We start from the raw sequence: 15,630 nt of genomic DNA on the forward strand, positions 1-15,630 counted from the left end.
ATCAACAAGCGTACACGACATGTTGTACAATAAGCACGTAAATACCGATTACCCAAGAATCTATTCGTCAATGACAATGTCAACCAAACGACAAAAATAACGGGACCAATCCGGTCATTAGAACCAAATTCTACAAATAACGACAACAACAGTTTATCGCTGTTTGAAATTCATAAATCGATTGAAATGAAGAAAAAAAAAATCTGGGTTACAAACTTAAACCGAGGGAAATACATCAACTATAACAGGAAAACAAGTAAACAACAGAAAAGCCCAAGTGTAACAAAGACCCAAAACAAACGGCAATGCAACATTCATAGAAACGACTATAAGATAACAACTGCCATATTCCTGACTTGGTACAGGATGTTTTAAGAAAAAATGTCGGGTTGAACCTGGTTTCTATTATAAAAAAAAACGAAAATAGCAATAGATATGTAGTCAGTAGTGTTTAAGAACATTCATTATTCGACCTGCTAGTCGAATGCGTTTTCTTAAAATATGCCTTATCTTTTTTTTGTCTTTTGGTAAATGTTTTTTGTGCTGTATTTAGACCCGTCTACCAAGACATTTGTTTTGCATGCACACGTATAAAAATTGCAGTTTTTACCCAACGCAATTATAGTTTTGAACGTATAGTTATCAATTGAGACTTGAAATATATATTGTATATGAATTATTGATAATTGTTCATTTCGTTTGATTACCAGGGTTTACCACAAAATGAAAATCAAGGTTGGGGAGAAAGGTTATTAAATTAAAGATGATGTGATGTGTTGTCGAATCGTTTCTTGCTCACAATTTTTTTCCGAATTTGGAAAAGCGGGTATCGCATATTATATTTTGTAGTTGGTCCTATTGTAGGTCACCACTCTTTTAGAAACGAATTAAACAGTGACAAGTAAAAAGCTCATATGGCTTCCCAGATTGCAGGTTTATAAAAATTCTGAATACTAATCTGATATTAAGAAATAAAATGAAAGATAGACTGAAATACGAATAAATAAAAGGATTTTAGATTGTTTACAAGTATGCACATCAGCGTACAATGACATGTATAAACCACAGACTGTTAGGGAGATCGAGACTATATACGTTAACTTGTAAGTATTTTTCTATGTATTTGATAGTTATCGAAGGTACCAACATTGATATTTTTGACGTCATGCGCAAGTTTCATCTGCAAAATACTCACCAGTGAAGCTCCAACTAAAAACGTTTACAAGGCCAAGTAAAGTACGAAGGTAAACAGCATTTCGGACCTAAGAATTCCTAAAAGTTTTGTCAAATACAGCAAGTAAATATATTGCTTGGGTAGAAATTCAAATTTCAGATTTGATGATTCTTTATATAATAACCCCCCCCCCTTTTTGTTAATTTTAGATATAGCAAATTTGTTGTTAAACTATATATGTTTTGATAACATTAAGGACTATAGTCAAGATTTTTTTATTAAATATTTATTGCCAAAATTTTTATTTAGTGTTTGTGATTTCTAATTCATCTTGGACAGTGATGAAAGTATTGATTGAAGAAATAATGTTGAAATAATGTTTAATCATGGTACTCAATCAATAGTACACTCGCATTCAGAAAAAGATAATTAAAGTAGCATTCATACAGTGATATACTTATGATTAATGAATTAAATTGTATTCATCCGGTAAAGTATCCCTTTATATTTAGACGACAACATTTGACTGATGTTAAAAGAGGGACGAAAGATACCAAAGGGACAGTCAAACTCATAAATCTAAAACAAACTGACAACGCCATGGCTAAAAATGAAAAAGACAAACAGAAAAACAATAGTACACATGACACAACATAGAAAACTAAAGAATTAACAACACGAACCCCAACAAAAACTAGGGGTGATCTCAGGTGCTCCGGAAGGGTAAGCTGATCCTGCTCCACATGCGGCACCCGTCGTATTGCTTATGTGATTACAAATCCGGTAAATAGTCTAATTCGGTAGGTCAAATACATGAAATAGAATGGGATTGTAGATACGACGTAAGGAACATATCCGATATCATTTGTGAAACGGTTATTTCATAACGGTTAAGAAGAGCCATATCAAGCTACTTCTGACATTTAGATATATTCACATATAGATATTGTGAATGTAGGAATCCAAATTTCTTTATATATACGCGAACTTTCCCTTAATTAACATAGTCTGGTATTTTGACCCAATCTCTACGTTGCGTCACTTTACTGACGGCATATAGCAAACAATAAGCCAAGACACGATTAATTTTATACTTAAACTTCCAGATTGACGCTGAAAGCAGTATTTGTATAGAAATTTAATGTTCTTCACAAGTATAACTGAAATATGAAGACGTCATAGTTACAAGGTTTTGACCAACACAGATTGTCTCGACGTTGAAAGTGTTCTTCTTCAGGAAACTGTGTTGTTGTGAAAGTACTGAACAAGTTTTGACGTATGAATTGTTTGTTCGTTTATGTCATATAATATAACCAGTAAACACAATTGAAAATAAAAAATACTAAAGGGAACGCAACTCTCGATATTTTGTCAACTGTCCTTGCTGTTTCCCTTTCCAGCTGATCATATGAACGTTCACTTTGTTTTTCAGTCTGAAATCCATGCTACAAAATAAAATCATCAATATAAAAAATAATGACACATGAAAGACAAATTTTGATTTACGACACGAAAGTCTGAAAGAATTAGTTATTAATATCATTGTATCAGTTTCTATTCAATAATAGTGATTTTATACAAAACTTCTGGATGGCCTCCATATGGTTTCAATAACATCTCTGGTAAATATCAAAATGAACAATCCACCAACATATACATGTGATATAGATTCTAGTAGCTTTTACCATATTACAAAAAAACATTATTTGTGATATTTATTTTTGCACTTTTCATTATCCATCCCTTTTAATTAAATGTATCGAGTTCATATATTACATCCATAAATATCTTTATTAATCATTATTGTTCAATACTTCAATAAAATACTAATGCGGGCTAATCGCATTTGCTTTAAAAGTGAATGACAATAACATTATTATTAATTATATATTAAATACAAAAAAAATGGAATTTAGAAGTTTGGCATCGAGTATCTCCGAAAAGACAGGTACTACCAAATTGTGCATATAGTGCAGTAAAATTGGTACCGTTAATGTTACATACCTTCATCTGTTTGTTGTTGTTGCAGATTTCGATATCGCTAGACGATGTTTCCGATTTTCTCCTTTGATGCACCCTAACTGACACGCAAACATATGCATACTCCATAACGGCACAAAAGACAAGGATCAAACACACAGAATTCCAAATATCAATAGCCCGTATGTAGGACACACGCTGAGCCATCGAGACACTCATATTACCGTTTGAAGAAATAGTAAGGACTGTTAGTATACCGAGGGAGATTCTTGCTGGTATTGCATCTACGTCCAACCAAAAGGATAACCAGGAAAGCATGACAACAAGAACAGATGGCGCATATATCTGAATAAGATAAAACTCATATCGCCTTATAAACATCAAGGTTACACCAATACTACTGTAGGTACCTGTAAAAATAACATGGAATTCTTAATAGTGATAATCCTCCAATAGTGTTTTCAAGTACGTGTTTCTTTCTTGTAGGAACTTGACTATTGATGTTCTTAAACAACAAGACCTTTCAGTCACGAAGCTTGATATCGCCATGTATCTTAAATGACACTGTAGTACATCATCGTCATTAAAGGAGATAGCTTATATTGTTCTTCGAATTAAAATAAGTGAAGCATTTATCTCGGTTTTGCAGTTTACCTGTTATTTGTATAAATGACATGTGCTTGATATGAAGAAAAAGAAAACAAGATGTTTATGTTTTTATTGGATTCAAAAGGAACTAAGAGCAAATACAGGATCTCGTTGGTTCGAACCTCGGTCCGGTCAGACCAAAGACATTAAAATTGGTATTTGCTGCTTCTCCGCTTAGCACGTGGCTTTAAGGAGCAATATTAAAGACTGGTCGGCTCGGAGCCATACTTATTTTTCAAAGTAAGGTTACTTGTCTTACTGTGAACCAGCACGTTAAATATTGCTCGTTGTGATTTTGGTCTAGTACAATTTTGTAGTGCACCCGTGTAGTGACCAACGTTAATAGTAATTCAGATAAGAATTGAATGCTTCATTTTATAATTTTTTTCATTTAAGGAATGATTAATTTTTCTGTCCGCGTAGCGGGTTATTTAACAGTGTGCACCACATTTTTTATGTTATTTCGAATAGACAGAAAAAATATTACAGTCATTTCTTATTATTTAATTCTAAATTCCATTTTAAACCGTAGAAAACCATGACAAAACGTTGATGACGTCACGATCTCATGACTAAATAATGTCTATTGGCTGATAGCCAATCAGAAGACGCATTACATCCAAAATTAAACTATTTGGATATGAAGGTTAATTCTAGAATGATTTTTAGTTGTTATCCAATCAAAATAACGGATTATTCTGAAACATTTTTTATATAAATTACACCGTTGGATTTCCCGTTTGAATGGTTTTTCCCTGGTAATTTTGGGGCTCTTTATAGCTTGTTGTTCGGTGTGAGCCAATGCTCCGTGTTGAAGGCCGTACATTGACCTATAATGGTTTACTTTTATAAATTGTTATTTGGATGGAGAGTTGTCTCATTGGCACTCACACCCCATCTTCCTATATCTATGTTATGTAATTATTACCTGTTGAATATGTCAGATTGCGTGTATAAGACTGTGTCTCTCCTAATTCGAATTGACTATGCTTTACATCATCACGAAAAGCTGCAGCTGGTTCTGTCCATTGGAAGGAGATGATAGAGTTAGTGAAACCATCTGTAAAAAATCAATGGTACATGTTTATATGGAATCTACACATCAGTTTTATGTATTTTACTTTAGATAAGTTTTTATAGTTCGGCTTTTAAAATTGTGTGAGACATCGACTTCCAATACAAAGTGAGCACAAAACAGCTTCAAACCAATATAGTCGTAATGCTTATATCTAATAAGGATTACTTGTACTGATTGAAAACGAAACAATTTAAATTGGTTAAGTGGTACGAATCTTCCCTGTGTATTTGTTTTCCCCTAAAGGAACAAATTAAAATAAAAAAGGAAAGAACCAGGATGAAATTGAGAAATTGTATACCCTAAACCACAGAACAATTTCCGTGTTAGAATTTATTATGATTCACTCATAAACACGTGCTGAAATAATGTTGTCATCTCTCAGTATACATTTGAAATTGTTACAGTTAACCAAAACCAAATTGACAAAATCCAAATATATGCAGTTACAGTGTGCAGCTTAATGCTTCAGTTGATATTCAATTCGCGTCTCTATATTTGTTAGGTTAGCCGGTTTAACCTTCGAAACTGACGAAAAACCAGGTTTGATAACACTAACAGAAATGACACGGTATATGAAGACAGCAAAATAGTACCATTAAAAATAAAATGAAAAGATTGTATCCAAATTTGAGTCTTAGTTTAGTACTATAAAAAACGGAGCGTTTTTTATTTTTTTAGATGAAACTAATAAGGAAGAAGCCTTCTTTTAAGGACTTGTATCTTTTCAAATGACGAGACTGTCGAACAAAATGAGAGGTTTAGCGCTATAAAACCAGGTTTCATCATTTGAAAATGCCTGTACCAAGTCAGGAATATGACAGCTGTTGTTCATTCGTTTTTGATGTGTTTTTGTCATTTGATTTTGCCATGTTATTAAGGACTTTCCGATTTGATTTTCCTCTGAGTTAAGTATTTTTGTGATTTTACTTTTTTTTTCAAATGAAGAAAAGAAAAATAAGGCGAATATACTACTTACAACTTTCTAACTCAATAGGACAACGTTGTTCATCAAATGGAAATTTTGTTAAGTCCATAAAACACGTGAATTTCCCGGTCACCCTTAAATATTAAAAAACCGTTATACTATTGAATCTTTTTTTTGAATACTGGAGACATTAATTTTAAATAAAATAATGCGTACGTTTATAGAAATATTGTATAGTTGATAGATTTATGAACATTGAAACAGAGTCTACTTTACATTTCCTCGTTTTCAGTTGCATTTTTTTGCATTTGTGGTAGTTATCTATTGAACTTCTATATATAGACTATATATACCCTTTTATTTTAAAAAGAATTTATATCTTTCGATTATATTGCAGTATTAAAAAATATTAAAAATTGTTATATCATTGATACCTTGTTTTACTACTGGAAACATCAATTATAAATGAAACAATGCGTACGTTTATAGAAATATTGTATAGTTGATAGATTTATGAATTTTAAAATGGGGTCTACTATCCATTTCCTTGTTTTGTGTTGCATTTTTTTTTGCATTTGTCGTAATTATCTATTGAACTTCTATAAAAAGTCTCTATATCCTTTCATTTTTAAAGACTTTATAGCTTTCGATTATGTTGCAGTATTTACGCTCCTGATAGAGATTACAGTTTCGATTGACGGTGGTTTTCTTCAAATTGTTTCATCAAGATTAAAATATTATTTATCCGGACTGTTATTGATGATACTGTGGATATAAGGACAATTTGTACTTGTCATAACATATATGGAATAGCATAATCGATCTATACAGTAAAAGGCTAAAGTAGTATAGGCACAAAACAAACAAAAAAATGGGGAGGGGAGCTGTTGTGAATACTAAGTCTTAGTAACTTCTGGTTAAGTGAGATCAGGTGCTTGGAGAGAGTTTGTATCTTTATAAAGTTATTAGAAAATGAGATATGATTGTAAATGCATGTGTTTTCCGTTATATGATCGCTGCGGAAAATGTCTACCAAAACTTTATGTAAATTATGTAATTTCATGAATCAACATATCCTTGATTTAACTCTAAATTCATGATATAGCTAGTTTACTACTCTTAAAAAAAAAGGTGACGTTATAAAAAATATTCACAAAGCACATATCACTAGTTTTAGGTTAAGTTATATCTTATAATGTTTTTAAAATGATAAATTTATTTCGATCTGAGCGTCACTGATGAGTCTTATGTAGACGAAACGCGCGTCTAGCGTATTAAATCATAATCCTGGTACCTTTGATAACTATCTACTGACCTTATACTATAGACGACCTTCCCATTTGGGTAAATAATCATCAATCTATTAGGACGTGTAAGTTCATGGAAATAAGTATGTGTATCACTTGTAAAAGCCAGATCTGGTACCCAGATTTCTTTTGTGATTTCATTATCCAGTGAAATGTTCAACAAATTGTCTTTGGTTTCAAACTGAAGTCGACGATCAACCCATTCTTGTCTCAAAAACATGCTGATAGAAAACGTCTAAACATATAATTATAATTTACTATATGAAGACCTCAGTAATGCATTATAAATCCATATTATTGAAGAAATATTAAGATTTAGTACATAAAGTTACTAGAAGTATATTTGAAATTGAATTAAAAGCATACTTTTTCTCATTATTTGTTACAAATACAAATACAAATACAAATATTTTATTGGCACAAACACAATTACAATAATTGGCAAAGGCCCATATTACAGTGCATAACAATGAATACAGCATTAGTAGTTAAATATGTTATAATTAAGAAGCTAAAATTTCGTTTCTATACACCAGACATTTATATATATAAGAACTAGTCTTTTTCAGGACTTTTAAAGAATTACTATTAATACAACTATTAATATTTAGCTGATTTTCACTACAACATGTAGGAAGTATATTTAATATCTTATTTTTAAAGTTAATTCTATAGTTGGAAAAAATTCCACATTTCAGTAAAAAGTGATTTTCAACTTCTACCTCACCTGATTTACATACATTACAAACTCGTTCATCGGTGGGTAAACCTAAATATCGCCCCTTTTCAATAGCAAGATTGTGTGCACTCAATCTAATTTTACACAGAGATGACCTTTCTAATCTATTACTTAGAACATCAACATAAGAACTACGCTGCTTCGAATTATGAAATTGTTGGTAAAATTTTAGTTTTGATGAATCATGAATTTTTGATGATTGATCCTGTGTGCACTGATTAATCACTCGTTGTTTAATACTTGGTAGATATTGTTTAATAGAAAAGTTTCCCCCAGCTAGGTTTGAAAATCCTAGATTGTTAAAAATAGAATAAAGTTTCTTTGTCCAGGGGTTATTTTTTTTCAGTTGCCAGAAAAACTTTGGATATAAGTGTGTTTTCAGACCTTAAAATATGACCATAAAACTTAATACAAGAAAATGATATTTTTTAGCATAGCGGTAGCCTGCAAAGTTCAGCTCTACAAGCAGCATTAATTGCTTTACAATGAACACCTAGAATTTCTTTTATGAATTTCATATGAAATTTTCACATAAAGGAATTATCTCCCGAATTATCAAAAACACCCCCAAATCTCGCTACAATACAGCAATATGGGGTTAACTAATGAATCAAATAATTTTTCTAAAAGTTTACAAGGATTATCCAATCCAATTGTTTTCTTACTCTTAAAACATGCTTTCCTAGCTTTTCCCATTAGTAAGGATACAGCTAAGTTGAAGTTGCCATTACACTTTAACATTATTCCCAAGTAACAATATTTGGAGACAGTTTGTATGGCATTATCGTTATAGAAAAACTCATTCAGATATGTTTTACCATTAGAGTTAAATACTAAAACCTTTGATTTTTTTTTTACATGTGATGGATAAAATATTTTTTAAAGGCCACAATTTAGAACAGGTATTGTCATATTCCATCTGATAATTATAGATTAGATCCTAATATCTGATTTGCCGATTTGGAAGTATAGAATTCAATAAGATAATTTAGAAATTGACAACATAATTTACCAAAAAAATGCTAACTGTTAAGAATGCAATGTCAAATGTATATAACGCAGCATTTTGAATTGTTGATTTCGTAGAGTTAAACAAGAGTCATTTACCAATTCTCTATCGTTTTATGCATAATTAATGAATAGAAATATGAATTGTAACTAAACTTTGGTGAGGATTTTTTTTACCATCCCGGAGTACACAAGTTCAGTACTGGTCCTCTTATTTGCCAATTTTCTGAGTATTGGTTTGTGAACTAGTGTTTGCCTTGATCATTAGTATGTCATGGAGTTAACCCGACATGTAGCTTTGATTACCCTCTAAAAAGCTTCTCGTTTACATAATTTGTAGATGTTGCTTACGTATTTTGATTTTTGCATCGGTTCGTTAGTTAATATGTATGTAGCAAATACTTATCATTACGTGAACTGGTAACCGTAATTTCCAAATAGTGATTTTTGAGAACGATATTAAGGTTCGCTTTAACATGGAAACGTGCACATATTCTTTTTTCAGTGACATTTTACAACGGGAATTAATACGCTGAGACTATATAAGTTGAATTCAAAATAGGCTTTGTTGGCGTTCTACGTTTGCGCCAAATGATCTTTCAATGGGTCTTCAAGTTGCATTTGCGGACACAGATTGTATAATATGGTGTTCATTTTTTAATAAGTTAAAAAAAAAAGAAGTGTAAAACGTGGTTGTTTTGCTAAATATTTAAATCATATGGATCAAACTTCAGCTGAAGAAACAAACAGTGTAAGTGGTGTATAGTATTAGTCAATTAAAATCGATCTCATGAAAGAATATCACAACCATTGAGTACCACTTATGTGTTTCGTGACTATGAAGTTATGTACTGTTTTATTAAAAAAAATAATCATATTAACGTCATTACCATTTCAGATGCATCGATCTCAAATACACTCAACACGTACATCTGTACTTTAACTTTAACTGGAATTACTGAAAAATGAATGCATCATTTAAATAAAGCAAATTAAAATAATATTCGTATTTTCATAACAGGGGAACAACATGTTTCAAGACAAAACGAAAAAGTAAAAGAGTGTTATTGAATCCTGCCAACGGTCAACTGATATACTACAATGTTCAAATAAATAAGGGCCCTGACTCTAACAAAGTAATTGACTCACTGTCCACATTCAGAGTCTGTCTTCCTGTTTTAGTTCTTAGTTTTGTGTATGAGTTTTATAAAATTTAGATGATGCCAACTGTGTACTATCATTTGTCTGTTTGTGTTTTTAATTTTTAGTCATGGCGTTGTCATTTTATTTTCGATCTATGAGTTTGACTGTCCCTCTGGTATTTTTCGCCCCCTCTTTTAAGTTTGCGGAAACGAAAATGAGACGCACGGATTGTTTTGAAAATTAATAATACTTACCGTCGTTGTAATGAGGTGGAAATCTTTTATCATATGTAGATAACATTTCTTCTAGTATGGATTGTCTGAATAAAAAGGAAAATCGTTCTTTCGGGAAACCAATCAAACTCGAGAAACAGTACTTTTATATATATTTATATATATATGTATATTTTATTCTGAAAAAAACTATGTTGATACAATGGTATACAAAAACACATAGGCTAGAGGAAAATGAACGAAACAGACATTTATAAGAGAGAGTATGGATTTAAGTTTTGAAAATATTTTGTGTATATTAAGGTCACATGAATCCTAAAACACAATTATTTCATATTGTTGATATCAAAACTCTAACATTATTTACCTCAACATTCCATTTTCGTTCTGTAGTACTGTTGCATTATGGTCGCTTAAAATATACAACAACGTATTGCAGTAGTTTATGATTATAAACATATGACAGCAACGTATATAATATACTATAATTAATACATAATAATCATCATATAATAGTAAAAAAGTATAATACAAATGCTGTACTCAAATGTAAATACAATTTCAGGGACTGATTTTCGGCTCTCCCTTGACACCATTTACGAGTATGGTCTTGAGGAAGAGGACGATAAATGGCTGACCCGTGTTAAGAGAGAGCCATGTGTCTTGCACGTTAAAGACACCCTTGTAGATTTCAAAATAGAGCAGGCTAATGCCGCTACAAGACAGCACTCGTACCCGCAAAGTGGAAACGGATTAGTATAAGTTGCAAAACTTGTTTCCCAATCCACTAAATATAAATATGTTTAAACTAAAAAAAACTAAATACAAAATGGGGGAAGTCAATAAAAACTAGAAAAAATCAACAAACAAAGGAACTAATGGAAAACATCAGTTTAATATCGGTCTTGGTACTGACATTTTTCAAAGAGAGTGTTAAACCTAACTTTAAAGCTAGATAAACCTCTCACGTGTATGGCAATTATCTAAAGTTTTATTAACAAAAATGGACGAGCAACAGAAGCAGACATATTAGGTTTATGTTACAATAATTGGGATCAAATACTAGTACTGTATCAATTTTCGTGGTTTGAGCAATATTTACATGTTCATGGGTTTTAAATTCGTGGATTTTAGTTTTCTAAAAAAAAATTAAAAATTAAAAATTAAAGCCTTTATAAACGAAGGTTACAAATACTCTGGATTGAGGAAATTGCAAAGTAAACACTGACCCGTGTTAATGTGTTAATCGTAGTGATAACACTAATTAACCCATGATAAAGTAATCAACAGATTAAAGACCATCAGAGGTGTTAATTATGCCATAAACATGTCACCTAAAGAAAACAGTAACATAAACAAATGCTATAAACGTATCTTAAATTGTCAAATAATTCTTATCAAAATCATGCACAGCATGAAATTATAATTTCCCATATATATGTACGAGAACTACGAGGATATAAAATGAACACTTTATAATACCAGCATATCAATACCGGAAATTTGACTTTCATCGATCAAAAATATTTTTTAAGAGAATTAAAAGATCAAAAGTTGTACAGTTTAGGTTATTTAAGATTAAATGGGTATAATCCTGCGGTGTCTTCAACCTGTGCCAAATAAAGGCAACAGTAGTATACCGCTGTTCAAAACTCATAAATCCATGGACAAAAATCAAAATCGGGGTAACAAACTAAAACCGAGGGAAACATTTGATAAAAATATATTCAATCGGTTCATTCAACCTATGCCAACATTTTGAAATTTAGGTATAACATTGTATGAAAAAATGTTGGCATAGGTTGAATAATTTGTTACAGATTAAGTGTTATACAAACATAAATTAATCAGGGGCTAATCAACTTACAACCAGTTTAAACCTACCGTTAAAGTATAAAGTTTTTACAAGTACAAGTGAAAATGTAGTAATGATTGTGTGTGTTGAGGATCTCTTTTACTTATAGGAACTAGTTAAAAATTAATAACTAAATAAATATATAATAAAATGATGAGGAAAAAAAAGAGAATTTTATGGATTTTTATTAAAGAAGCAATCATCTTGTCATATTAAATATATATCAGTGTCATTCTCATGAATACATGTAATATAAAATATATGATCAAAATATCAAATACAATGACATAATACACTATTGATACTCGTGTATTGTATAAGCACGGACTCATGTAAAATATCTATTTTAAATGTTCACTTTGAATTCCAACATATAGATAAAGGAAGATGTGGTGTGAGTGCCAATGAGACAACTCTCCATCCAAATAACATTTATAAAAGTAAACCAGTATAGGTCAATGTACGGCCTTCAACACGGAGCCTTGGCTCACACCGAACAAAAAGCTATAAAGGGCCCTAAAATTACTAGTTTAAAACCATTCAAACGGGAAAACCAATGGTCTAATCTATATAAAAAAAACAAGAAACGATAAACACGTATAAATTACATAAACAAACGACAACTACTGTACATAGAATTAGACTATTTCACTATTATGATTGTCTCAAAAGTCATACTATAAGATATGATGCTGCATCTGCACAATCAACTGGTGTCTTGTTATCTATTGGTCTCTTGTGCAAGTTTCACAAAGATATCTCAGGAGTAAGGCATGTCATAGAATGATTTTAAGGTATATTCTAGTCCTTAGTGGGTTTCACAAAGTGGTCCTAAATTTTGACATTTTCTAAAGTTGGTCACAAAGTAAGGACTACACAAGCGGATTCTTATGATGGTCTTAGGATAGTCACAAGTTTGTTTATATAAATTACACTCATTTTTTTAGTAGTTTTGCAAATTATCTCATTATTATCTAATTATCAATTCGCATGATGGAGTTCCAAATTAGAGACACAAAATGTAACCATACAATATATGTTGTTATAGCAATTATATAAAAGTTGTAGTAAAAATGGAATAATTAATTTTTTTCTTAAAGGACAAAAATTGTTAATTAGAACCCTTGATACTAGCAAAACTGTGTTGAAAAAAATAAAAAAATCATAATGAAAAAAAATAGACTAACTTTCTGAAATTAAACACTTAAATATAACAATACTTGAGAAAAAAAGAGATAAAAAGCTATTTTATTGGTGCAATGTTTTATGATAATTTTTGTTCATTATTTTGTTGTCTTTAATATGAAACATACTTAAACAATTAACAAAATATACAAACTTACCAAATTTCAACAGATTTTTTTAAATCAAATTAATTTTTCAATATAAAACTTAAAATAAATCAAATAGAATAATATTTTGGTTCATTTATAGGCAGTGACTTTCCAGTTGGACAGTGCAACCTCTATTTACTTTGTTTTAGTTTAAAAAAAATAAGTACTCTGTGTTTGTTTTCATTTATGGCAACAGTTGTGAGATTTATGGTTACATTTTGTGTCTCTAATTTGGAACTCCATCATGCGAATTGATAACTAGATAATAATGAGATAATTTGCAAAACTACTAAAAAAATGAGTGTAATTTATATAAACAAACTTGTGACTATCCTAAGACCATCATAAGAAACCGCTTGTGTAGTCCTTACTTTGTGACCAACTTTAGAAAATGTCAAAATTTAGGACCACTTTGTGAAACCCACTTAGGACTATAATATACCTTAAAATCATTCTATAACATGTCTTACTCCTGAGATATTTTTGTGAAACTTGCACAAGAGACTAATAGATAACATGACACCAGTTGATTGTGCAGATGCAGCATCATATCTTATAGTATGACTTTTGAGACAATCATAATAGTGAAATTTGTCTAATTCTAAGTTGTCGTTTGTTTATGTAATTTATACGTGTTTATCGTTTCTTGTTTTTTTTATATAGATTAGACCATTGGTTTTCCCGTTTGAATGGTTTTAAACTAGTAATTTTAGGGCCCTTTATAGCTTTTTGTTCGGTGTGAGCCAAGGATCCGTGTTGAAGGCCGTACTTTGACCTATACTGGTTTACTTTTATAAATGTGTTTTGGATGGAGAGTTGTCTCATTGGCACTCACACCACATCTTCCTTTATCTATATGTTGGAATTCATAGTGAACATTTATAATAGATATTTTACATGAGTCAGTGCTTATACAATACACCAATACACGAGTATCAATAGTGTATTATGTCATTGTATTTGATATTTTGATCATATATTTTATATTACATGTATTCATGAGAATGACACTGATATATATTTAATATGACAAGATGATTGCTTCTTTAATAAAAATCTATAAAATTCTTTTTTTTTCCTCATCATTTTATTATATATTTATTTAGTTATTAATTTTTAACTAGTTCCTATAAGAAAAAGAGATCCTTAACACACACAATCATTACTACATTTTCACTTGTACTTGTAAAAACTTTATACTTTAACGGTAGGTTTAAACTGGTTGTAAATTGATTAGCCCCTGATTAATTTATGTTTTTATAACACTAAATCTGTAACAAATTATTCAACCTATGCCAACATTTTTTCATACAATTTTATACCTAAATTTCAAAATGTTGGCATAGGTTGAATGAACCAAACCTGCATTGGGTTGTAGTTCTGTGACTGCTATGAAAGATTTTACGTTATTCAATATATTCTCTAGATCATATCAGTAGTCAAACCTTTCGATGGGTATCTTTCCATGTCTTGATTTGGACAATGGTTGTTTTATTTCGTTGGACACTTAAATTCGTGGATAAAGTCATCCACAAAAACCACGAAAATTGGTACCCCACGAATAAAAGTACTTTCACAGTATTTGAAAAGTAATCGTTTCATAATTGTTTTGGCTTTCTGGTATAACAATTACTATTATCATTTATAAGACAACGATATGTCTCGCGCATATTGTGGTATTCTTTAACGGCCACTTCATAGATTTAAACCAACGATTGTATGTATTCAAATAACAATGCCGAAGTGAAGACTGAAAGTAGGTAAAATAAAATTCAATTACATTAAAGAATAATTCACTATTTTCAATTACTCATTATGTAGAATTTTTTTGGAATAAATTAGCAACTAAAAGCTTACTCATAATTTGCTACTGGTTTAACATTCTGTATACAATTCCAAAGCACAAAAATGATGTTCACAGAACGAAAATGTCTCATTGTTAACACAGATTAATGCCATATGTATACCCTATATAAGGGTCGCTTTCATATATACTAAAATTGAAGTCAATACTATTTTAATCGAATATGAACGATACAAAAGAAACGACATACGAGTGTATCTCCTATTGTGTCTTCCATTATCCATCTTTTCTCATTAATCGATTTTATTTCAAAAACTGAATTAGCTAATATCGGGAAGCTCAAATTTCATTGTTTGACCTATGTAGGTAAGTACATCTATATTGATGAAATTGATTCAGGTG

The 15,630-nt window shown here is 30.7% G+C and overlaps 1 protein-coding gene across 1 annotated transcript; it reads right to left on the reverse strand.

Annotated features, from left to right (window-relative positions):
- Positions 1-2,396: 2,396 nt before the first annotated feature.
- LOC134696472 (glycine receptor subunit alpha-3-like) lies at positions 2,397-15,420 on the reverse strand. The gene is made up of 9 exons (XM_063558300.1): positions 15,282-15,420; positions 10,603-10,647; positions 10,257-10,321; positions 9,750-9,817; positions 7,121-7,347; positions 5,857-5,939; positions 4,731-4,862; positions 3,179-3,564; positions 2,397-2,619 (listed from the first exon to the last, which is right to left on the reverse strand). The coding sequence occupies exons 1-9, from the start codon at positions 15,359-15,361 to the stop codon at positions 2,470-2,472; spliced, it is 1,236 nt and encodes a 411-aa protein (XP_063414370.1). The 5' UTR covers positions 15,362-15,420; the 3' UTR covers positions 2,397-2,469.
- Between the last annotated feature and the right edge of the window lie 210 nt (positions 15,421-15,630).

Source organism: Mytilus trossulus, chromosome 14 (assembly GCF_036588685.1).
Source record: "Mytilus trossulus isolate FHL-02 chromosome 14, PNRI_Mtr1.1.1.hap1, whole genome shotgun sequence".
Taxonomy (NCBI): Eukaryota; Metazoa; Mollusca; class Bivalvia; order Mytilida; family Mytilidae; genus Mytilus; species Mytilus trossulus.